We start from the raw sequence: 22,775 nt of genomic DNA on the forward strand, positions 1-22,775 counted from the left end.
CTGTTACATCTCCGGGTGCAAGGAATTAGGCCCATTTCCTGGGAGGGAACACAGAGGCCCAGGAGAGGCAGTGAAACCTGTGGCTGTTTTCCACCCAGGAGGCCGGCTCCTTGCTAAGCTGTTCTCTGGCTTCCTCAGTAATTCCCAGTGGTGCCTGGGGCGTGGCCCTTTGCGGCACTGGTGGGCAGCGGGCAGCGGACACGCATGGATCGGCTTATTTCTGGGTCTTCACGGAACCCTGATGGGGTCCCCTGCCTGCTTCCCCCGCATACTCTGGTTCTTCCTGGCTGTGTTGGGGCTCAGAGCATGGAGAGTGTCCACGGGCACCTGTCTCACTCTATTTGGGCCAGAGGGGTTGGGTCTCTGTCAAAGTCACCTGCTCACTACCTGTTCGCCTTGCTTGTGTCCATTGCTCCAGGGCAAGGTGGGGAAGAGGGGTGAGGTCCCCAGGGCCTCAGGGAGCAACCCCAAAGCCCTGCAGAGAAGCCATCCTGCCCCAGCCCCTCTGGCCTAGGGACCTTCTGCAAGGCTTGATGTCCTGAGCCTTCCCAAGCTCCCAGCTCCCTCTCCTTGTCCCCGGCCCAAGGCTCTGTCCTCTGGCTCTGGTCCACTTCAAAGCCTCCTAACTAGACCTCGCTGACCCCCCGCCACTCAGTAGCCAGGGTCACCTTTGTGAGCGCGAGTCAGGCCCAGGCTTCCGCTGCTTGGACGGTGGACGAACTCCTTTTCTACCCGCATCTACCCCACCCCGCCTTGTTCCTAAACTGTGACCACACCGGCCTCCTTGGTGCTTCTGGAACCCCCCAAACTCCAAACTCCATCCCACCCTTGAGCACGGGCTGTGACCTCTGTCTGACCCACTCTTCTCTTGGCTCATGACTGCCTCCCTGCTGTCCTGTAGGTCCCCGCCCACACGTCTCCATGGGGTGGCCCTCCTGGAACTCCTGGCCCAAATGTGCCCACCCCAGGACCATTTTCCTGCTGTATTTTCTTGGCAGCACTTCCTACACCCTGGCATATCACCGCCAGCTTGTCTCCGGGCTCCCCCCTCCAGTATGACTCCTTCGATCATCCCCTTTGCCTGGCACCCGGCCCTGTGGGCGCTCGAGAGGTGCTTGTGGTCTCCGTGTCTGAAGGCGGGGAGTCCCTAGCTCACCCTGGCCTCTGGACACGGTGACAGCTTCAGCACAGGCCTCGTGTCTCTCCCTGAGCACCGGCCAGCTGGCCCTCAGCCCTCCAGCACAGCTGCTCCGTGGCCCTCGCCCTGAGCCCTTGGCTGTCACCCGCTCGGACCTGGGACCAGCTGGTTCCAGAACAGCGCGGTGTGGGGTTGGAGGAGCTGGTGTGTTGGGCGCGCTCCGGCTAATTTTCCGATCTGCAGGAGCTGGGCTCATCACATCTTGCTCTCCCCTGTGCCCCCTCCTCCCCTCCCCCTCGGCAGGGTCCTTCTTTCCCACACAGGGCTCCATGTGGCCGGCGCTCTGGCACTGAGGCAGGTGGGCGAGCCTGCTTGGAGGAGGAGGCAGGAGTGGGTGCCTTCCTCCCCGGTTCGGGGCTGGCAGATGCCAAATCCCGCCGGGAGTGCGGGGGTGGGGGGCGCCGGTCAAAGTGCGGGCTCCCGGCTCAGAAGGGTCCTGGCTCTGCCACTTGAGCTCAGGCACGCTTCCCCAACCCTCTGCCTCAGTGTCCCCACTTGTGGAATGGGTATGTGGCGCCCGCTACCTCACAGAGGGTTATTGTGAGGACTGGTGAGACAGGGCACGTGGAACATTTAGGTCACAGTGCCCAGCACATATTAGGTGTGACCCCTGTAATTAGCACCCACCAAGGGGCGCCGTTGACTTGCCTTCCCCAAGGAGATGCTTCTGAGACTTGCGCCCTCCTCTCGTAAGCTGGGGGGCGTAGGAGCCTGGGTTGGAGGAGGGCTGAGAGTGTGACCCCTGTGGTGGGGCTTCCCTTGAGTTCCCAGTCTGGCCGGTCCCAGTCAGCACTTAGAGCCAGAGGGGGCTGGGTTTCCTGGAGCTGGTGAGCTCAGCCTCTCGCCTGGCGGGGCAGTGTGACCACTCTGGCCCCAGAATCACCTGACTGGCCCTGCCCATAGGACTGGCCCCAGCCATGTGAGCATTTTAGGGTTCCTGCAGCCCAGGGACCAGGAGGGAGTAATAGCCATGATTCCCAAGGTTCACGCCTTCCTAGCTAACCCCACCCCCCGTGGGGAAGTGCGGACTTTGGGGTCCCAGGGAGCCTGTAGGCGATACTGTTTGCTGGGAAGAGGGAGGCAAAGTGACCAGCACGCATTGCCCAGGGCCTTGGGCTGTGGGATATTCACATCATTCCAGACTGATCTATCATTTCATCAGTTCACTGAGTCACCAACGGCCTATGAATCCATTCACCCATGTGTCTGTCCTCCCACCAAACATCTCTCCATCCAGCCGTAGGACCAGCCGGCCAGCCGGCCAGCCAACCGGCCATACACCCACCACTCGCCAGCCAGCCATCTTGCCCGCTCTCCATCCCTTGTCCACCTGTCCATCCACGCAGCTCCCCAGCACAGGTCTGCCCCCGTGTCTTCTCCCAACCGGGTGCAGAGCATAGTATGTGGTTGTTAGCGTCCTGGGGCTTTTGGAGGTAAAACATTTGAGGCCTCCCTCCCTTCTCTTTGGCTCTGTCCTTATTTCTCTCTCCCTGTCTCTTTTTCTCACTCTGCCCCCATGTCTGTCCCTTCGTCTGTCTCTTTCCAAGTCTGTCTTCCCTGAGTGCTCGCCTTTGCTTCTCTCTTTGCGGCTGTCCCTTGCTTTCCCTTTTATGCCTCTGTCTCTCTGTGACCCTCAGCCGTGTCTCCCCATCCCCTCCCTCCTTGATTTTCTTTCCTCCGGCTCGCCTGTGCTCTGGGTTTGCAGGGGGGCCTGTCCTGCTGGCCCTGGGTCCCTGTCCTCCTCATCCCCACTCCCTGGCCTCAGTCTCTTAGGGTAAAAGCCTCAGAGTGCTCAGAACCGATGCTTTCTTTGATGAGACGCCAACGAGGTGATGTCTGGGTTTTGTTAAATGTCATAAATAAATTACTAACCCTCTCTTGGGCGGGAGTGCTCAGCCCCCCCATTATCTCGGAGGGCCTGTGGGGTAGGGGTGTTCCAAGGACCGATGGGAACCTTCATCTTGGTGCCCCCCCGGGCTAGCCCTCGAGAGGCCTTGGGAACCCCTGGCTCAGCAGTGCGCCAACTGGAGACCCCCACCCCACCGGGGGCCCTGAGCTCTACCTGCCATCGCCCAGCCCTTGCCGTGCGTCTCTCGGCTTCTAATTCTCTATCACCCCATGACGCAGGCACCGCTAGGCCCATTTAAGGATGAAGAAGAGGGGGGGCTCGGCTGGGAAGGGATTGGGGGCAACAGGCCAGGAAGGGGTAGTGGTTTGAGGTCTGCACTCCTTGTCCTTCCCTCCCTCCTGGCCACCAGGCAATCTTGTCCCCTGCTGGGTGGGGGGTCGGAGGTGAGGACAGAAGAAGCCTTCTCCCCAAGGCCCCAGAGAGGATGGCGGCCATTGGGCTGGGTCCCCACTGCTCGCAGACTGGCCTGTCTTTCTGCACCTGGTAGCAGAGCTCTTGCCCCTGCCCTGAGCCTCCAGGCTTCAGTGCCCTGAGCACTCTCAGATCAGAGGCCGTAACTTCTCCCTCCACAATCGCGTGCCGTCCCTTTTCTCTGATCACCTTGCGTCTGCCAAGCTCCCCGAGGGGCTGTATTCTTGCCCAGTGGAGGTGGCAGGAGTGGGCAGAGTGTGGGCTGGACTAGCCTTCATCCCCTGAGGGGCCCCGTGGGACTTTCCAGACCAACAGCCAACCTGAGTCACCTTGGGGTCCTAGGGTGAGGCCACGCTCGGCACACGGGCCGCGCTCTTCAAGTGCCCGCTGGGTAAATGCGGGGAAGCCCGAATTCTGGGGGGAGGTCGGGTGCCCGCAGAGGGGCAGAGGGGAGGACCACCTGTTCGGGCTCCCCCCGGGCTCTGCCACCTGCTGGCTGTGAAGCTCTGCAGGTGAATCAGGAGCCTTCCGAGCCTGTTTGCTCTTCTGCAAACAGGAGTGATGGTCCCACCTCCCAGAGCTCCTGAGTGGAGTCGATGGATTAATACAAATTACCAACTGCTACCTGCCCCTCCCAGCGCCTCCCAGGTGACCCCGTGGGTCCTGGCACTGTGCCAGCGTGCTGCCACGAGAGGGACCCGCCCAACTCATGGGGGCTGCAGCTCTCAGTGGCTCTATGAGGCCAGCCTGGGGGTCCCCCAGGGCGGAGCCGGGGAGAGGAAGAAGCAGCTGAGGTATCTCTCTTTTGCCCCTCTGTCTCCACCCCTCTGTCCCCCTGCCCGTCTCTGTCTCCAAAGCAGCTTCCCCTGCCCCCTCGCAGGGCCTGCTCCCGACCTGGAAGCTCAGGAAGCAGAGATAACAAGGCTAATGGGTCCTAATTATAGCCCAGGTTGGATCGATGGAGCCTTGGGGCCTGGAGGGGCAGGGCTGCTGCGGGAGGGCACTGCCGCCTGGGCCGGGGGCTGTGGGGGCAGCTAGGGGGGCTGGGAGCTAGCAAGGGGGGGAGCGGCAGGGAGTCCTGGGGTTGCTATTTCCTGAGACCCTCACCCCAGGGCCAGTGGGATCCCACCTTACCCCTGACCGTGTGCCCTGAGGAGGGCACATGGGGCTGGGGGCTGGGGGAGCTGCTCTGGGGCCCCGGGCAGGGTTACTTGGGTGTGACTCCCCAGGTCTGGTTTTAGAAAGCTCAGAGGCTGTTGCAGAAGAGGCAGGAGGGGAGACAAGGCCAGGGTGAAGCTGGCAGGGGTGAGGGGTGCGGACCATGAGGGGTTGGCAGGGAGTGTCGCAGAGCCCGGCCCTGGGGGGTCCCAGGCTGCCGGAATCAGTGCAGGGCCAAGAAGGGTCCGTCAGAGATGGGGAGTGGGCGGGGTGTGGGGTCCCTATCCTAGTGTGCCGGCTCTGGAACCTTCCCGGAGGAGGGACTTAATCCAGCAGATGGCCCTGGACCGGGAGGGCTTCTGGGAGTGGAGGAGGGGCTCTGTCCGTGGCGGAGGGCCTGGGGCTTCATCCTCTGAGCGTGGCTTAGGGCTTGTTGTGGGCGTGGCTTAGGGCTAGAGTGTGGGCCCCCCCCCCGCCCCCACCCCCGCAGATAACCTCCCACAGCCAACTGTTCATCCCCTTGTGAGCTGTGCTGGCCGGTTGGTCCGTCAGTGACCAGGTGCCCAGCTGGCCTTCCCAGTGTGGGGGGCTGCCCCGCTGGGGGAGCAGGGGACTCGGGAAGGTGGCAGGACGGAGAGGGCCCCCCCCATTGCATCAGCCTGCCTCTTATATAACCAGGACTGGGCATTGCCAGGGTGCAGGGGTGGCTCTCTCAGGCAGTCTCCCTGGGCCTCCAGGGGAGGTGGAGGCAGGGGTGGGGGTGGGCAGGGGCCGAGGCACAGCTCCCGCCCAACATCCAGACCCCACCACTCCAGGATGACTCTGGGGGACCCCGCACGGGTTTTCAGCTGGTCTGAAAAATCCCTGCCCTTCCGGTGCCAGGGCTTAGAGGGGCGGGACAGGACTGGGTCAGCTCAGCCTGGATCTGCTCAAGACCTGGCCCACATTAAACTCAGCTTTGGGCCTGCCGCCCCCGCCCTGCCCCGCGCCAGCCAGGACCGCTGAGCGCGCCACTTCGGCGGCAGCGGCTCCCAGTCCTGCCACGAATCTCTCTCCACACCTGTGTTTGTCCAGCAGGATGGGGAGGGGACTGGGACCCCACGGACTCCTGGGGGGCTTGCACAACAGCCCCCACCCCTGGAGGGAGGCCTTGGGGCAGAGGGCTGCCCAGATGGTGGTGTGCCTGGTAGGGACGTGGTACAGGTGGGAACCAGCCCTGTAGGGCCTTGGGGCAGGAGGGAGGACTGCCACTTGGCCAGCTGTCACCAGCTGTCACCAGCGCCCTCTAGCTGCACCCAGAGTGTGGTAATGGGAGCCACAGGATCCTGGGGACTCTAGGGGACAGAGACCCCAGGAGGGGCGTGAGGGGGACCTGTGTGGAAGACAGGAGGCCTGACGTTGGTGTGTCCTGGGTGTGCACATGCGTGTCTGAGCACCTGCGTGTGCCTGTCTGCACTGTGCTCTCGTCCGGCTGGCGCGGTCATCCACTGCTCTGAGTGGTGGCGGGTTTCCCAGGCCCGAGCGAGGCTAGCTCTCTTTCCTTGAACTTGACTCAGCAGGGACACGCTGCCCCCTTCCCGATGAAAGTCTCCCGGGTCACGGGGTGGCAGACCAGCTCAGGCTGAGATTCTCTGTTGTGTGTCCCCCCAACCCCCTTGGAGGGGTGGAACCCAGGTTGGCTCTTCTCTTTGTCCCCCGCCCTTTTGTGAACTCGGGAGGTCTGGTGGCTTCCTTCTGGATATATCTCTACTCGGGGAGTCGGTTTCTTGCTGCTGTTTGCCCCCAAGAGAACCACTCTCCCCTTCTTCCTACTCTAACACTGTCCCCCGCGACCACGGGAACTCAGGGCTCACTGCCCTTTCTCACTTCCGATTTCCTGGGTGGGAGCGAGGCCCCAGGGCCACACGTCAAGCCCTCTCCTTGCTGGGGGGAGGGAGTGGTGGCATGAAGCTTGAAGCCAGCTGCTTCCTCCAAGATAAGCCCGCCGCACACTCACAGCCGCACACTCACACGTCCTGCTCCCCTCTTGGCCTCTCAAATTCACGGAGGAGGGAGGGGAGCTGGGACTCGTGGCCGCTTTTGGAAACCCACATGTGGCGGATGTGGCTTCTCTCCGTGGAATTTCACATCTTCCCGGGCGCCCAGGCGGAAAGGGTTTGGCGCGCTGCGTGTGTGACTGGGGGTGCTGTGCCATGTGGGCGTGTGTGTGGGTTCGGGCGGGAGAGGCGATGGGGTCTTTGATCCCCAATGAGGGGGGAGCCTGGCCTCCTCCTCCTTGGTCTCCCTCCAAACCCCGTGTGGCTCCAGGTGGTCCTGGGTGATGTGACCCGTGCGTCCCCCTCCGCCGGCATTCATGGTCCATCTCCTGGCCACACTGCGGGCCCCTGGAGGGCAGAAATAGGCCCCGACCCCTCCCCGGGGCCAGCCAGAGGTGGCTTGGCGATTCTGGGGGCTGCTTCTCTGCTGGGGAGCCAGGTGAAGAGAGGCCCCAAGAAGTGGGGACCCGGGACACAGCCCACCTGAGCTGGGACTCGGCTCACTGGGTGTGAGGGCTTGGGGGAGAGGCCCGCGGGGCTGGCTGTCCCACTGGGGGCCTCCCTGAGGGAGCCGCAGAGTCATCCCCGCCCCCACTTCCGCCTCCTGCAGAGGAAGAAGATGGTGGCCTTGGAGGCTTTGACGACTACTTCCCTGAGGAGCCCGTCGGCCTCCCCAAGAAGAAGAAATCCAAGAAGCTCAAGGAGAACCGGTCCAAAGGGAAGCGGAAGAAGAAAGAGGTGCGTGGGGGGCCCTGCTGGGGTCCGGCCAGTGGCGGGGGGGAGGGGTGGTCAGGCCCCAAGGGGTCTCGGCTGCTCTGTCCAGGGGGTGTCCTGAGAGCCGGGTTCGAGCGCGAGATGCCCAAATGGGCGCGTACAGACCCTGGAGGGCAGGATCTGAAAAGCCCGATCCTCCTGAGCCGGACATTCCAGGGCCCTTTGTCTTTGTGGCGCGGAGCATAGACGGCTCGGGCCAGGCGGGACCCTGCGATGCTGGCACAGACCTCCTGGCTGAGGCTTTGACATGTCGCCTTCCCCCTCCACAAGACCTGAGGCTCTGTGGACCTTGTGGGCGGACATGGAGTCTGGGATCCCGTGGCCCCGTGCTGTGCCCTGTGCGAGGGCAGGAGCTCCCTGCGCCGCCCGCCTCCCAGCTCCTCCTCGGCATTTCCTCTCTGGCAGCAGCTTTCACGGGCACTGGTCCTGGACTGGACGCCAGGCCAGTTCAGGCCGTGTCAGCCCAGCCCCCAAATGCAGATGGAGGACCACCGAGGGTGCCCCAGACGGGCTGACTTTTCCCTTTCCTTCCCGGGCACACGGTGCAGCAGGAACATCCCCTCCCCACCCTGGCCAGGCCAGGAGGCTAGGGGTGGGCAGTGACTGTACAGTGGTGAGGCCGGGGCTGGGAGGGCCATTGGTGTCCAGAACCCGAGGGGGCTGGAGCTGGCCTCCCCCTACCCAGGGCCGAGCTCACTCAGGTCTCACCCCTCCCTTCTTCCCCAGGACCTACCTGCCGATGCATGTGTTGGGGCCCTCTCTGTGTCTCGCTCTGCTGTTTGGCCAGGGGCTTGGTCCCTCACTCTCTCCCCTCCGCCTCTGCCTCTCCGTTTCTCCTTCCCCTCCAACCTCATTTCCAGCCCCTCCCCCACTCCTCCCCTCACTTGCTCACCCTCTCTCCTTCTTTCTGCTTCTCAGTAGGGGTGGAGGGCCAGGCGGACGGGAGGCAGGCCGATGGCCGATGATGACCGGATGCTGCCTGGCAGGCCCCCAAGGTGACCTTTAGGTCATTGCTGCCCCTTCCCCTGTACTCCTGAGAGCCTGACTCGGCCAGTGGTCCTAGCCTAGAGGGTCTGGAGCGGACTGTGGCTGGAGAGAAGCGTGTTGACCCCCTGCCCCCCACCCATCCGCCCGCCTGCCTGGGTCCCCAGGATATGGGGTGGGGGATTTCACACTGTGCTCCCCATCATCTCCAACCAGGTGGCCCCAAGACAAGGCGGTTGGTGGAGGGAGAAGAGGGGCCCCACAGGTTTTTGTTTTTTTTTTTTTTGGCAGGGTTGGGGGGGTGGGGAGTGGGGGCTGGGGACGGGCAGCGAGTCTGGGATCGTGATTTACATAAAACAACCGGGCTGCGGCCAGAACCTGAGCATATGTAGATGAAGCTCCTTGTCAGGCCCAGCGCAGGAGGGAGAAATGATTTCAACCTGTACTGCAGCGGTTGCTATAGCAACCAATTATTCAGTGCTAAATTATAACTGTTTATAACACTCGTGAATGGGAAGGCTCATATTTCATTCTTTCTTTTTCCCTCTCAATCTTGAAGGACCCCAAATTGAGAATGACCAACTCTCTGAATCCTCCCTTTGGAGTGTAAATGCCTCCTTTATCGGGAGATGCTGGGAGATGGGGGAGATGCTGGGAGATGCGTGTGCGCTGGGTGCAGAGGGAAGGGAGGGGAAGACGGGAGGCCTGGGTGAAAGGCATCCGCAGAGCTGGGGAGGAGGAAGGGCGGGCGGGGGCGGTCCACTTAGGGTCCCCGGGACCTGCATTGGTGGCATGCGGTGGCCTCAGTGGGCCATGGTCTGGGCAGGGTGTCCTCCTGCTTACCCCCAGCTCCGCAGAGGCAGCCTGGGCGTGGTGTTTGAGGAAGCAGATGGATTCCGCTGGGCCTTCAGGGTCCACGAAGACTCTTCTACCACAAGACTCTTCATACCCCAGGCATGACTGCAGGGGCGGCCACAGCCCAAAGGACAGTATCAAGGTCAAAGCCCGACGGGTTCACAGCCTGTGTTGTGGCTTAGGACTGAGGTTGGTTCCAGGCTTTACAGAGACGGTGTCTGTGTCTCCTCCCCTGAACATGGCTTGGCCCCAAACCCCTTCTGTAAATTCCAAGATACTCAACCGCCTGGTCTACCCCCAGTTCTCGGTCATTCTTTCCTTCTCGCCACCAGCCGGCCGGTGCTACATCCCTCCAGGCTCTGCTCCTGGGCCACTCCTCTTCACCTTGTTTGTAGAACTACTTGTTGTCCTTCCCCTCGCCCCTTGCTCTGCAAGGAAAGATTTTGGGGGGAGAATAAAGGAGGCCCGGGTCTTGTAGGGTCCAAACAGCTGAATGCAGAGATTTGCTGTCGGTATAGGCTTACGATGCCAGCGGGAAACCAGTTTCTGAAGACCTGCACGCCCACCCCACCCTGAGCCATCAGGAGGGCTTGGATGAGATCGGGTGCAGGCGGGGGTGGGTCTGGGCAGGGCAGGTGGTGGAGGGGGAAGAAGGTACTCCTGGAGAGGGTCAAGGTGGTGAGCGGGAGAAGTGGGGAATCAGAGCTTTCATTCTGACGAGGCTCTCCCTGGTGCAGGCGGCCAGCGGAGGGAGGGAGAAGTCTCCCCGTCCCGAAAATGAGGGGCTGCAACCGCTGCCATCACCCAGGGGGCCATTGGGGCACCGGTGAGTGGTGGATGTGCCCTTCGATAGCTGCCACTCATTCCTCCAGGAGGATCTTGGCGCCCCTGCTCTGCCACTTAGCCCGGAATGGATGCTGGGCCGGCCCTCTGGCAGGCTCAGCTTGGGGCCTTTCTCCAGGCCTGGCATCCAGGCTACACACACAGACAGTGAAATCTGCTGGACGTGCCCTCCCCTCCCTCCCTCCAGCTCTCCCTGGGCCCTGCGGGTGGAGCTGTGCCCGCTGCTCCTCACCTCTCCTGGGCTTGGGACATGGCAGTGCCTACTTCCCATCAGATGCCCAGGTCGGTCCTCCCTCCATTGTTACCACAGTGGCCTCTTGGGTCAGCCTCGGGCTGCCCAGCGGCACCGCAGTGTCACCGGCTGCGGGGACAGGCTCTGCAGTTGGCTCAGCCGGGTCCTGACTTGCAGACGCCAGAAGGGTGAGGCTGGGGTTGTCCTGAAGTCTGTCATCTGGCCTGCGTCTTTGTCTTCCAGGCAGAGTTTGGGTCATGGGCGCTTGGGTCTCTCCCATTTCAAAACGTGTGCAGCCTCCTCTCACCCCATCTCCTTTGTGCCTCTTGCCACCCTTTGTCGAATCCCCATTTCACAGATGAGGACGCTGAGGTCAGGCCCTAGGGACTTGCCTGGCTCTAGGCTAGCAAGGGATAGAGGTCCTAGGCCATTCTGTGTCCTGCAGACTACCTGGGGAGCCCCAGGACCCACAGCTGAGCTACTCGAGTCTCAGCCGAGTAGCAATCAGGCTTGGGTCATCCTGCCTGGTTTCTGGTCTGGTGTGTGGGGTCCCCAGGGCAGCTTGAGGGCCGGCCCAGTGCCCCTCCCTCCGGCCGCCCCACAGCCTCTGTCCGAGGTGCTGAAATCCATGACCGCCTCCTGCCATCCTTACCTTGGCTGGGCTGAGGGCTGGGGCAAAGCCTGCCTCTCAGGTGTCTTCAAGGGTGGTTTCTTGAAACTGGCCGGACACTACACCCTCAGGAAAATAGATGTCCCTGTCTGACCCCTGCCTCCCCAGAGGACTGCGGCAGAGCTGGGAGCTGTGGCCCCAGGGCTCTGCATTGGCATCTGCCCTGGGAGCAGGAGTCCTTGCTAGGCTGTCCTGCCCCAGGCAGGTTCCAGCAGCAGCCAGGACCGGCTTCGCCCCTGGGGCCCCCGCACAGCAAGTCAGTATTCCGGGAAACACTCAGTTCTGGAAAGGCGCAGAGGCCCTGCTGTCTGCCAACAGGCCAGCCAGCACACTGACTCAGCGGCTTAATGAGCATAAAAGGTTTGGGAGCTGAGAGCCCAGTGGGAGACAGTCGGGAAGTGCAGGGAGCCTGTGGGGGAGTCCTTTCCCAGCGGTATCTTGGGAAGAGCCTCCCTTCTGGGGAAAGACTCTCACCTCTTAACGGAGTGCCTGGAAAGGGCAGAGATCTGGCGGGACCTTCCCCAGAGCCTCCAGACAGACCCACTGCCTTTGCTTCCCCCTTGCTTTCTCCCACCTGCTATTCCCCTCTCCCACCCTGCCCCTTCCCCACCTCATCTGCAGCCCTTCTCCCCCCCCTACCAGTGCTGTTTCCAAGCTCATTTGCCACCTTTCGAGTTCTCCGTTGTTTCCATACTTCTCTTTGCTCACCTTGAAATCAGTCAACTGCCAACTAGAAAACGCCAAGCCCTGGTAATTAGAGCCTCTGTGCCCAGCCTCTCCTGCAGACCCAAGCCAGGAGGGGGCTGGGAAGGGCTTTGCCAGTTCACTTGCATCTGGAGAGGCGGAGAGTAAACGTACAGCCTCCTTGGAGGGGCAGTGCCTTTCTGGTGGGGGTGCTCTGGCTGTGAACGCCCTTATCTCCATATAAATGGGCCATTTGACGGGAAACTAAATCAAGGAAGCCAAGCTTAAGAGCTGCCTGAACTACCTTGTCTCCTCCAGAGCCAAGGCGGCCGGGAGGGGAGGTGGAGGTGGGCTGGGGCCGCAGCAGCTTCTGGAGGGCCCACGGACAGACAGACAGACGGAGCCGGGCGTGCGGTCTACAGTAATAAGAGTTTTGCTCAACAGGGGGGTGCACGCGCCTGCAGGGAGGTCGCCTGCTGGCTCACACCCCCTGCAACTTCGCCCGCCTGCTCCCCTGGGGTTTTCCCCCTCGCCCGCCCACCCGTGCACTTTGTTTTTTTGGCTCTGGACGTCACGTCCTGCATGAATTCCTGGGGCCCAGTGCTCTCCCGTCACACTGGTTAAAGTCCTCGAGTCTACAGAAACCTGATTCAGACTGAAGCAGAGCCTGAGCCTCACCCTTGGCGGGGTCCAGGTCGGCTGCACTGAACTGGGGGCCCAGGCACCGGGGGCAGGACCCTGGCCCAGTGCCGGCTTGGGGCAGCCCCTCAGGCTGGGCTTGTGCTGGGCTGTGAGCAGCCTAATGCTGAGTGATCTGCAAAGCGGGGGCGACTGACGGTGCCGGGGCGGGGCTGGGGGGGGGGGGGCCCGCGGAGGGCAGTCCTGCCGCCCAGGACTCTGGGTTTTTTCTGGCCCCTGTTGCCCTCACCATCCTCCTTTCTCTTCCAGGGGAGCAACGATGAGCTGTCAGAAAACGAAGAGGATCGGGAAGAGAAGTCAGAGAGTGAGGGCAGCGACTACTCCCCTAATAAAAAGAAGAAGAAAAAGCTCAAGGACAAGAAGGAGAAAAAAGCCAAGCGAAAAAGGAAGGATGACGATGAGGATGATAATGACGACGGGTGTCTGAAGGTAACCCCCGGGTCCTGGCCGGAGGGGCCTGGGCTCCAGTAGGACGCCCAGCTTGGATGGGCCGGTCCTCTGCTTTCTGGCCTGGGAGCCCCCGAAAGCAACGGGGCAGAGCATCCTTCTGCCCCGGGTGTGTGTGTTGGGGGGGCTGCTGGGGCAGGTGGGCCTGTGGGCATGAGCGTGGACGCAGGTGTGTGAGGAACACTGTGCCCAAGTTCTGGAGATATATTTGCAATAACGATGGGTGATATTTAGGAGCTGGGGGCAGGGAGACGTGGAGCGGCCTCTTGCTGACGTATTTTCTGCCCCTCTGTCTGCTGGGGTGCGCAGCTCTGTCTGAGGACAGTGGAGTTCTGACGCACGTTGTGGGTCAGGAGCCTCTTCCTTGGAGCGCTCTGGGGATACAAGCCATCGGATGAGCCCTGGCCAGCGAGAGGTGGCCGGGCGGCCCTGCTTCCTGCGGAAGGGGACTTTGTTACTCCGCGTGTGTTCTGAATTTCTGGCCGCGTGGGCATCTGAGAGGGTGCCCCATGAGCGCAGGTCCGGGCATGGAGGGGCCTGCGGCTCTCCCCGGGGGGGCAAGCGGCTTCTTCATGCACGTGTGGCCTAATGCGAAGCAGGTCTAGGCCCCGCAGGTCTCGGAGCGGTGGCAGGGCTCCTCGGGTCGGGGGACGGGCCCTGGGCCCAGCTCTCCGGCAGCCGCAGGTGTGAGCAAGTCCGCACAGCCCCAAGCTGAGGTTGCGCTAGTCGTGGATTCGAAGATAAGGGCCGCGTACATACCAGTCCCGCTGGTGAGGCCGAGATGGTGGCCGTGGGCCACTGAAGTCAGCATGTGGCCCCCCGGCCCCCGAAGGATTTCACTAGCCAGCGGCTGTGTTGCAAACTATGTGTGGCTGACGGCAGCTGCGGGCTGACAGCTCGCGGGAGGAGTTTGTGGGCCCGATCCGGGGTTCTCCCGAGGCACTGTCACCGGCTCGGCGCCTGCCACTCTGCTTCCTGCTGGGAGCAAGGCCCAGAGGCTTCCAGGAATGGCTGCGTGTGTGGGGCCGGCGGACCGTGGGAGGGCATCCCCCAGGGGAGCCGCTCTGAACGGGCACAGAGAACGGGACGCCGGGGAGCGCCGGGCAGGCCTTGTTCCCAGTTCCCGGGACCGCAGGAGGCTGGGAGCCCTCCCGGGTGGTCGTCTGCTCTGGGGGCAGCAGCCCAGCGCTGAGGGGCTTAGGCAGTGATGGGGTTTGCTGGATCAGTGGCCCGGGAGTTGAGAGGGCGGGGGGCTTCCAGTTTGGGATGTTACCCAGAGCTTGTGTCTTCACATCCTTCACCCTGCCCCTGGGGGGTCAGTTCCGGGCTCAGGCCCAGCACCCTGGTGGCTGAGCGTGGGTGTCACTGCAGCTCTGGGCTTCCTGGCTACCCACGGCCCTCTCCAGCAGCTGGGAAAGCGGCCCGAGTCCCCGTTCATTGTCCACATGGGAGATCCAGTGGCACCTGGCCCTGGGGGGCTGACGGCCAGTGGAGGGGCGATGGTGACCTGGGCCAGTGACCGCTCCTGGGTGTGGCTGGTGCCGACTGGCTGAGTGAATCCACGGGTGTGGCTGCGACAGGGCTTCCTGGAACCAGTGTGACGGGGGCAGGGGTGGCCCTATCCCAAGCACTGGTACTAATGTCCCCCTCCTGGGAGGCAGGTGCTGCCAGGCAGGGAAGTTGGCATAGACAGGTGCCCGTGTGGGGGCAGAGCCAGGATTAGAACCAGGGGCCGTGTGGCTCTAGAGCCCGGGCTCCTGGCCGGCACGCCCCCCCCACTTGACCCCAGCTGGCCCCGCTGTCTGGAGAGCTCGCTGTGTGCCCCTGGGGAGTCACACGCCTCCTTGGGCCTCGTGCCCCATCTGGAAAGTGAAGCAGTAGCCAAGGGACCCTCACATGTGTCCGCCTTCCACTGGGCCCTTGTCCCGTCCCCCACCCTGGCCCTGGAAGCTGGAGAGGAGCGGTCTGTCATTTCATGGGGTCCATGTGTGACTCTACGGGGGGACGTCCCGAGGCCGCCTCATCTCTCCCCAGCCTCAGGCAGCTCTTCAGCCCTGCTGCCTCCCCAGGGACAGCTGGCCTTTAGGCGAACCCCATGGGCTGCTGTTCTGGCCTGGGGCCCAAACTCACAGAATACATTCTTCCCAGAGGATGAGCTCTCTTACTGTCTCTGTGCGTGGAGGGGGTGTGCACAGAGCCTCCCCCCACCAGAGCACTAAACCGCCAGGCTTGGCCCTGCACCCCCCTCACGCATTGGTATCTGAGCCCTTGCCACTGACCAAGGGGCCGGTGGGCTGGGCGGATGAGGGTGGGTAGAAACTGCAGACACAGGCTTCCTGCCAATTCCTAGGCCTCCTGGGTGGGGGCTCTGGGGTGGGGGTGCAGGTCAGAGGCCCGTGCTCTGACCCCACCTCTGGCCTGGGTGTCCCTAGGAGCCCAAGTCCTCGGGGCAGCTGATGGCCGAGTGGGGCCTGGATGATGTGGAGTACCTGTTCTCGGAGGCTGACTACCACACGCTGACCAACTACAAGGCCTTCAGCCAGTTCCTCAGGTGGGCCGTACCCCCAGCCACCGTGGCAGGCATCCACGGGAACTGCAAGTTAGGGGACAGAGCCCCAGGCTCCTGGGGTGCCGCGGGGCCATCCGGCTAACGGCGGCCCTGGGCAGGACCCCTTTCATTTTAACAGATGGTCCGGACTTCTCTTGCTTCCCCTGAGCCCTGGGGATGGTGGTCCTGGTCAATCCCCAGGGCCTTAAGCCCTCATGGGCTCTCTCAGCTCTGGAAGAAATGGGGTTAGCCACCCGGTGGCCCACGGGAGGCTTCTCCCTCTGGTCCTTCAGGCGGTACAGGGTCTGGAAACCCAATGAGAAGATCGCCAGCCAACCACATAAATAAGGAATCAGAAATGTTTGGGGATGGACTGGAGTTTCGGGCTGTGTCCTCTTCCCTGTGCCCTGCCTTGCTGTCTGCTTGGTTTGCCCAGCCTGGAACAGGGGGCTTCCCCCAGGTGTGGGAGAAGAAGGGGGTGCCTGGGTCATCAGGGGGTCTCATCTCCTTCACGGCGATGCTTTCGTCCCACACAGACCACTCATCGCCAAGAAGAACCCGAAGATCCCCATGTCCAAAATGATGACCGTGCTGGGAGCCAAGTGGCGGGAGTTCAGCGCCAACAACCCTTTCAAGGGGAGCTCGGCAGCGGCAGCCGCGGCGGCCGTGGCTGCGGCCGTGGAGACAGTCGCCATCGCCCCTCCACTGGCTGTCAGTCCCCAGCAGGCCCCCCAGCCTGTACCTATCCGCAAGGCCAAGACCAAGGAGGGCAAGGGTAAGGCGGTGTGTGTGTGTGGGGGGGTGGGCACCCAGCTCTGCTGGCAGAGTCTCTCCCCAGACCCTATAGCCTCGGGCAGCTGGGACCGCTGAGGCAGGCTTGGCCAAGGACTTAGTGTCTCGGCTGACCTTGGACCCACTCGCCCTTTCTCAGCTGTATTGTGGCATCGTAGCTTCTGTCCTGCTTCCCCTTTTGGGGCTGCGGAGAAGCAGGGGAGACGGTGTGCTCAGAACTTTGGGACTTTTGCACCTGGCCCCCTCCGACTTGGGGTGGCCCATGTTGCTGGGGGTTGGGGGGCTCTTGAGTTTGAGGAGAAGGGGTTCCAAGGTTGGCCCCCTGACCCCGCTTGTCGGAGTGCCCAGCCCTCGGGGTGATGGACGTGTCTGAGTGTGGCTGCGGTCCGGGCTGGCTTCCCTGGGAGGCCTGGAAGGAGGTCCAGATAGATAATTGGATTCGGTGGTGGGTATCTGGTGTCTGCGGAGAAGAGGGACGGCAGAGGTTCTCTGTGACTTCGAGTCCCCGAGGGAGGCACCTCCCCTAGGTGGAGGATTTCTGTCCCCATTGGGGGTAGAGACCTGCATCTCCCCAGGGTGCTCAGAGGTGGGGTCACCGGTAGCTCAGCCGTTCCGGGTACTCTGATTGGATTTTGATGGAGGGGCTAAGGGGGGACCCATTTTTTTCAGCCCCAAGGAACTTTGGTTTCTGGGATGCTGAACCCCTTTTCCAGGTGTCTGCAGGGGCCCGGTGGGCCGAGTGATGGGGGGTTTAGAACCTGCTCCTGCTTTGCTTCCTGGTTGGCCTCCTTCCTGGGCCTCCTCAGGCTGCCTCCCTTTCTCATTTCCTCCTGGGCGCCAGCCACTGAGCTATCGATTCCCGGAGCTGCCCATTCAGAGCCTGAGAAATTGAAATAGATTTTCTATGGCATCACGGAGGTTACAGCGGGGCTCCTAGCCCGAACTGTGTGCGATGCGGCTGAAGGAGGGCCCGGGGCAAGTCCACCTGCCTCCAGGGCTCCATCTTCCCCACTCAGCCCGTTGGGAGAGGCTGTTGTGGGGCCATTATTCCCCCGGTGGCTAATTGGCCTGTGGCTGGCCCCATAAAAACAACCTCAACCTTGCTGGCTGCCTGGGAGCCGGTGTTTGCCGTGGGAGATTGGGCACGGGGGGGCCCTGGGGTCACCTGGAGGCTGGCGGCTGGGGAAGGGCTACTTGTCCTCCAGAGCCCAGGTTTGGAACCCAGGGGAGTGGATGTGCCCGTGGTGGCCTTGCTGGCCACCGGGGCCCATGGCTTTATTGGGGACATCTCCTTTCTGGGGAGAGGGGACAGGACAGGGCTGTTTCCAAGATGGCTGGCAGTTCTGCCATTCATGGAGCAGACCGTGGTGGCCGAAGGGGGTTTGCTGTGTCAGTTTGATGCAAGAACAGCAGCGCTCAGGCTTCTCATCTGGAAGGGGTGGCGGCAGAGTGACCTTTCCCTAACGGAGTCCCTGGGGGCCGACTGGAATCATGGTACCAGGTGAGTGAGCCACGGCCGCGTGGATGACCTCCGTCACTTTGCAGGGCCAGGAGTGAGGAAGAAGATCAAAGGCTCCAAGGATGCCAAGAAAAAGGGCAAGGGGAGAAAGGTGGCCGGGCTCAAGTTCCGCTTTGGAGGGATCAGCAACAAGAGGAAGAAAGGCTCCTCGGTGAGTGTGTGTGTGAGAAGGTGGACTGGAACGTGTGTGAGTGTGAATGGGAATGTGCGTTTGTGAGTATGAGCGTATGTGTGTGTAAGTGTGTGAGCGGACTGGAATGTGTGAGCACGAGTGTATGAATATGAGCGTGTATCTGTGAGCATGCGCATGTGAGTGTGTAAACGGGTGAGCGGACTGGGATGCGTGTGAGCACAAGTGTGTGAATGGGAACATGTATATTTTTTAGCATGAGCGTGTACAAATGTGAGAGTGGACTGGAATGTGTATGAGGATGAGTGTGAGTGGGAGCCTGTGTGTTTGTGAACACGAATGTGTGAGTGTAAATGTGTGAGTGGACTGGAATGTGTATGAGGATGAGTGTGAGTGGGAGCCTGTGTGTTTGTGAACACGAATGTGTGAGTGTATAAATGTGTGAGTGGACTGGAATGTGTGGGCATGAGTGTGTGGGCATGTGTATTTGTGAGCATGAGCATGTGAAAGGACTGGGATGTGTGTGAGTCCAAGTGTGTGTGAATGGGAGCATATCTGTGAACATGAGCACTTGAGTGTGTAAATGTGTGAGTGGACTGGAATGTGTGAACATGAGTGTGTATTTGTGGACATGAGTGTGTGTAAATGTGTGGGTGTGTGATAGGGTGGACTGGGATGTGTGTGAGAGACAGAGAGACCGCATGTACTTGGCCATGTGCGTGGGTGTGTGAGCAGCCTTCCGCATTCTGCGTGTGTGAGTGTGCGTGTGCGTGCATGTGCCCTGAGAAGGCAGCGTGATGGGGATGCGGGCCTGTCAGCCTGCGCTCCCGAATCAGGACTGCGGTGGGGAGCTCCCCGTCCACCCCGCTGGCATGGGGGCTTACCTCTGGCTCTGCTGCATCTGGGTAGCAGGTGGGAGTGTCATCTCGCCCCCAAGAGTCCTGATGGGGCCTGCGTGCCTGGGTCACCCCAGGAGGGGTGGCAAGTAGGCAGGATCAGGCTGGCTGGAGCTCTGACCCTCCCTTGCCCTTCCAGGGTCAGCTCTGGCACCAGGTTCAGACTGACCCTAAGTCCCCGTCTAAGCCTTTGGCCCTCCCTTCTGCACGGAAGGGAGCGTGCAGACCCTTCCCACCCCTGCAGGGCACCTGTTTGCCACACCTTGCCCCACCTCTGTAGAGGGGCAGAGTTGGAAGCCATTCCTCTGTCCCTTGGTAGAGGCAGATGACAGGATCTGAGTTTAGCTGCTCTAAAGGGGAGCGCGCAGAAGCACGTGTGACCCAGCCCGCAGCTGCTGCTCCTGCTGAGCTCAGCAAGCCTTTGTTGAGCACATTTTCTTGTGCCAGGCTCTCAGCCATGGTAGGCCCTGCTCGGGGCGTGTTCATAGTCTGGAGGGTGTCCGGGAGATACACAGAGAGAGAGCTAATGACAGGCACGTGGGACAGACCAGACCTGGAACACAGGCTGTGCAACAGGTCTAGTCAAGGAGAGATCTGGGAAGGCTCCTTGGAGGAGGTGTCCTTAGGGCTTTCCCTTGAGGGAGGTGGAGGAGTTTGGCAGGGTGGAGAGCAGGGCTTTGGGGAGAGGTATGGAAAATGTGAGTCGTGTCCGAGGGCTGGAGAGCAGGGCTTGGGGAAGGTGGTAGGACGTCAGGCTAGACCGATGCGGGGGGCCCTTTGGGGTTTCGAGCCAGGTGGAGAGAACCTGGAGCCTCCACCATGCCCTGCCCTACCCCATCCTCTGCCCAGGCCAGGGAGGCCCTTGGGATGAGCCCCCAGTGCAGGCTCTAGGCTCACGGCCCCCACCCCCCTGCAGAGCGAGGAGGACGAGCGGGAGGAGTCGGACTTCGACAGCGCCAGCATCCACAGCTCCTCCGTGCGCTCCGAGGGCTCCGCGGCCCTGGGGAAGAGGAGCAAGAGACGGCGCAAGAAGAGGAGGAGTAGGACTCCCGGGCCCCTCGCCGGCGGGGTAGAAGGCGCGGGGCGCAGAGCCCCCCGTGGTCCGCAGGGGAGGGCCTCCTGGTGTTCGGTTACACAGTTCACCTGTGCTTCCTCACCCCAGGGGGCTCTGGGGCCAGGGGAGGGGTCTTGTCCCACTGAGGCTAAGTCAGGGACTTTTGGTGTAGGGCCCTGAAGGAAGTGCTCCGTAGCCGCCTGCACCATCTACCCTGTTGCCCCTTCTCCCCTCCCTCCCAGTCCCCCGCCCACCCTCTTCCCTGCCCACCCTCTTCCCGCCTCCCTTTACTTCCAACCCTCTCCCCACCCTCACCCTTTCCTCAGACATTGGTTCATGCCGCCTGCCCACCCACCATCCATCCATCCAACACCTATTAAACACCTACTGGGTACCCGTCCCGTCTGGGGTGGAGATTGCTTGGGCCTTGGGAGTGGGGACCAGGCCCTCCACCACCACCTCTGCCCTTCCCCAGTTGACGACGGGGATGGCTACGAGACGGACCACCAGGACTACTGTGAGGTGTGCCAGCAGGGCGGGGAGATCATCCTGTGTGACACCTGCCCGCGGGCCTACCACCTCGTCTGCCTTGACCCAGAGCTGGAGAAGGCTCCGGAGGGCAAGTGGAGCTGTCCCCACTGTGTAAGCCCGTGGCGGAGGCTCTGGGACGGGGGCGCGGCGGGGGCCTGGCTCCCGAATGGCGCCCGATCGCGCGGCCCGCGGGGCGGTGAAGAAGGGGAGAGGCGCGCGGGAGGGAGAGAGCCGTGCGGCGCGGGAGGGGGCCCTGGCCCGAGGTGCCTCCACCCGATGCTCCCCTCCAGGAGAAGGAGGGGATCCAGTGGGAGCCGAAGGACGACGACGACGACGAGGAGGAGGGCGGCTGCGAGGAGGAGGAGGACGACCACATGGAGTTCTGCCGCGTGTGCAAGGACGGCGGCGAGCTGCTCTGCTGCGACGCGTGCCCCTCCTCCTACCACCTGCACTGCCTCAACCCGCCGCTGCCCGAGATCCCAAACGGTGAATGGCTCTGCCCGCGCTGTACTGTGAGTGTTACGCCCGCCCCGCGCCGCCCGCGCCGCCCCGCCCCGGCCCCGCCCCCGGCAAGCACTTCCCCGCCCACCGAGGCCACGCCCCAGCAGGCCCTGCCCACAAAGGCCTGGCTACACCTGCCCGGGCCACGCCCACCCACGAGTCCTGCCGCGGAGCTCCAGGCCACGCCCCACCAGAGCCGCCCGTCCACCAAAGGCTCCGCCTCTGTAGGGCTAACCCCGCCCACCACAAAGCCCCGCCCACCTAGGGTCCAGTCTCTGCGGGCCCCAGGCGGCTGCGACGTTCCCAGCACACTGGCCGAGGCCCCGCTCCTTGCAGGTCCCGCTCTGCTGGCGGCCAACAAAGGCGGGAGCCCCCCGTCCACCACAGTGCCCCCACCCATCCCCGAGTCCCGCCCCCTGCCTCACTGAGACCCTCTCTGCGGCTCGACCCCATTGAGACCCCAGTGAGACCCAGACGCAGTTTTCCCTGAGCCATAACGAAGACGGACACCAGCCACCCAGCCGCTGTCCATTGGGCATCCCTTTACCGCTTCCGTCTTTCCGAGTACAGGCGTTTGTTATGCCCATTTTTAGATGACGTAACAGGCTCAGGGAGGTAAAATGCTTGTCTCAAGCCACACAGCAGCAGAACTGCCCACTCAGCCCCTCCCCGGACCTGGCTGCTGTCCCAGGGCGGGGGGTGGTGAGAGGGCAGGAGACAGGGGGAGGAGAGTGCCTCGCACCCTGCCCCCAGTGGCCGCCTGCGTTTGAAGGCCCCCAGGCCACCCCCAGTGCTGGATTCCCCACCCTCTGGGTCCTGGGCTGTGCCGTGGCATGTCCCAGTTCCCTGGTGTGCATCTGGGCTTCTGGTGTGTGTGTGCGTGCGTGTGCGTGCATGTGCACACCGTGTTGCCCATCTCCCCCGTGTGCCGTGGGTGCGGGCTCCTGAGGACAGGGCGGTATGGTGGAGTTATGGTGGGGCTGACCTGGGGAGCAGGGCAGCTTGTGGGAGAGAGCCTAGTGACAGCCTGATGTCCCTGGGGCCTCGGTGGGGGGGGCCCTGTGGCTAAGCCCTGAACTTGGGGACCCTCCTGTGTCCACAGTGCCCCCCTCTGAAGGGCAAAGTGCAGCGGATCCTACACTGGAGGTGGACAGAGCCCCCCGCCCCCTTCATGGTGGGGCTGCCGGGGCCCGACGTGGAGCCCGGTGTCCCCCCACCCAAGCCCCTGGAGGGCATTCCGGAGAGAGAGTTCTTTGTCAAGTGGGCGGGGCTCTCCTACTGGCACTGCTCCTGGGTGAAGGAGCTACAGGTGAGGCCCCCGGAACCGGACAGGTATGGCTGTGCCAAGTCTCTGGTCCTGAAAGGTGCGGGCTAGCACTGAGTGCGGGCCGTTGCTGGGAGGCGGGGAGCGGGAGGCTGCCGGTGAGGTTGTCCTGCCCCGGACCCAGGCTGGGGGAGCTGCGTCAGGGACGCAGGGGGAGCCACGGCCACCTGCCCTCCCCCGTAACCTCTGCCGGTGCGCAAGCAGCTGGAGCTCTACCACACGGTGATGTATCGCAACTACCAAAGAAAGAACGACATGGACGAGCCGCCGCCCTTTGACTACGGCTCGGGCGATGAGGACGGCAAGAGCGAGAAAAGGAAGAACAAGGACCCTCTCTACGCCAAGATGGAGGAGCGCTTCTACCGCTACGGCATCAAGCCTGAGTGGATGATGATCCACCGCATCCTGAACCACAGGTGGGTGCCTGCTGCCCGGGCCCATGGCCACGGGGCAGGGACACGCTCCGTGGCACAGGCGCAGGACCGCGCGTGAGAGCCGTGGGGGCAGGAAGAAGAGACGGGGGCCCCTACTGCTGGCAACTGGACTGTCCTGCCGGAGGGAGTCGTCTGAGGCACGTAGG

The 22,775-nt window shown here is 62.7% G+C and overlaps 1 protein-coding gene across 2 annotated transcripts in view; it reads left to right on the plus strand.

Annotated features, from left to right (window-relative positions):
* CHD5 (chromodomain helicase DNA binding protein 5) overlaps window positions 1-22,775 on the plus strand; it is a 58,681-nt gene that overhangs the window by 1,524 nt on the left and 34,382 nt on the right. For both annotated transcript variants that reach the window (XM_046017918.1, XM_046017928.1), the window contains exons 2-11: window positions 7,323-7,450; window positions 12,703-12,882; window positions 15,333-15,451; window positions 15,985-16,223; window positions 17,786-17,910; window positions 19,702-19,825; window positions 20,315-20,481; window positions 20,661-20,882; window positions 21,974-22,180; window positions 22,400-22,611. In XM_046017918.1, the coding sequence (XP_045873874.1) occupies window positions 7,323-7,450; window positions 12,703-12,882; window positions 15,333-15,451; window positions 15,985-16,223; window positions 17,786-17,910; window positions 19,702-19,825; window positions 20,315-20,481; window positions 20,661-20,882; window positions 21,974-22,180; window positions 22,400-22,611 (1,723 nt within the window). The remainder of the gene's footprint in view (window positions 1-7,322; window positions 7,451-12,702; window positions 12,883-15,332; window positions 15,452-15,984; window positions 16,224-17,785; window positions 17,911-19,701; window positions 19,826-20,314; window positions 20,482-20,660; window positions 20,883-21,973; window positions 22,181-22,399; window positions 22,612-22,775) is intronic.

This window comes from Meles meles, chromosome 1 (assembly GCF_922984935.1).
Source record: "Meles meles chromosome 1, mMelMel3.1 paternal haplotype, whole genome shotgun sequence".
In the NCBI taxonomy this organism is placed as follows: Eukaryota; Metazoa; Chordata; class Mammalia; order Carnivora; family Mustelidae; genus Meles; species Meles meles.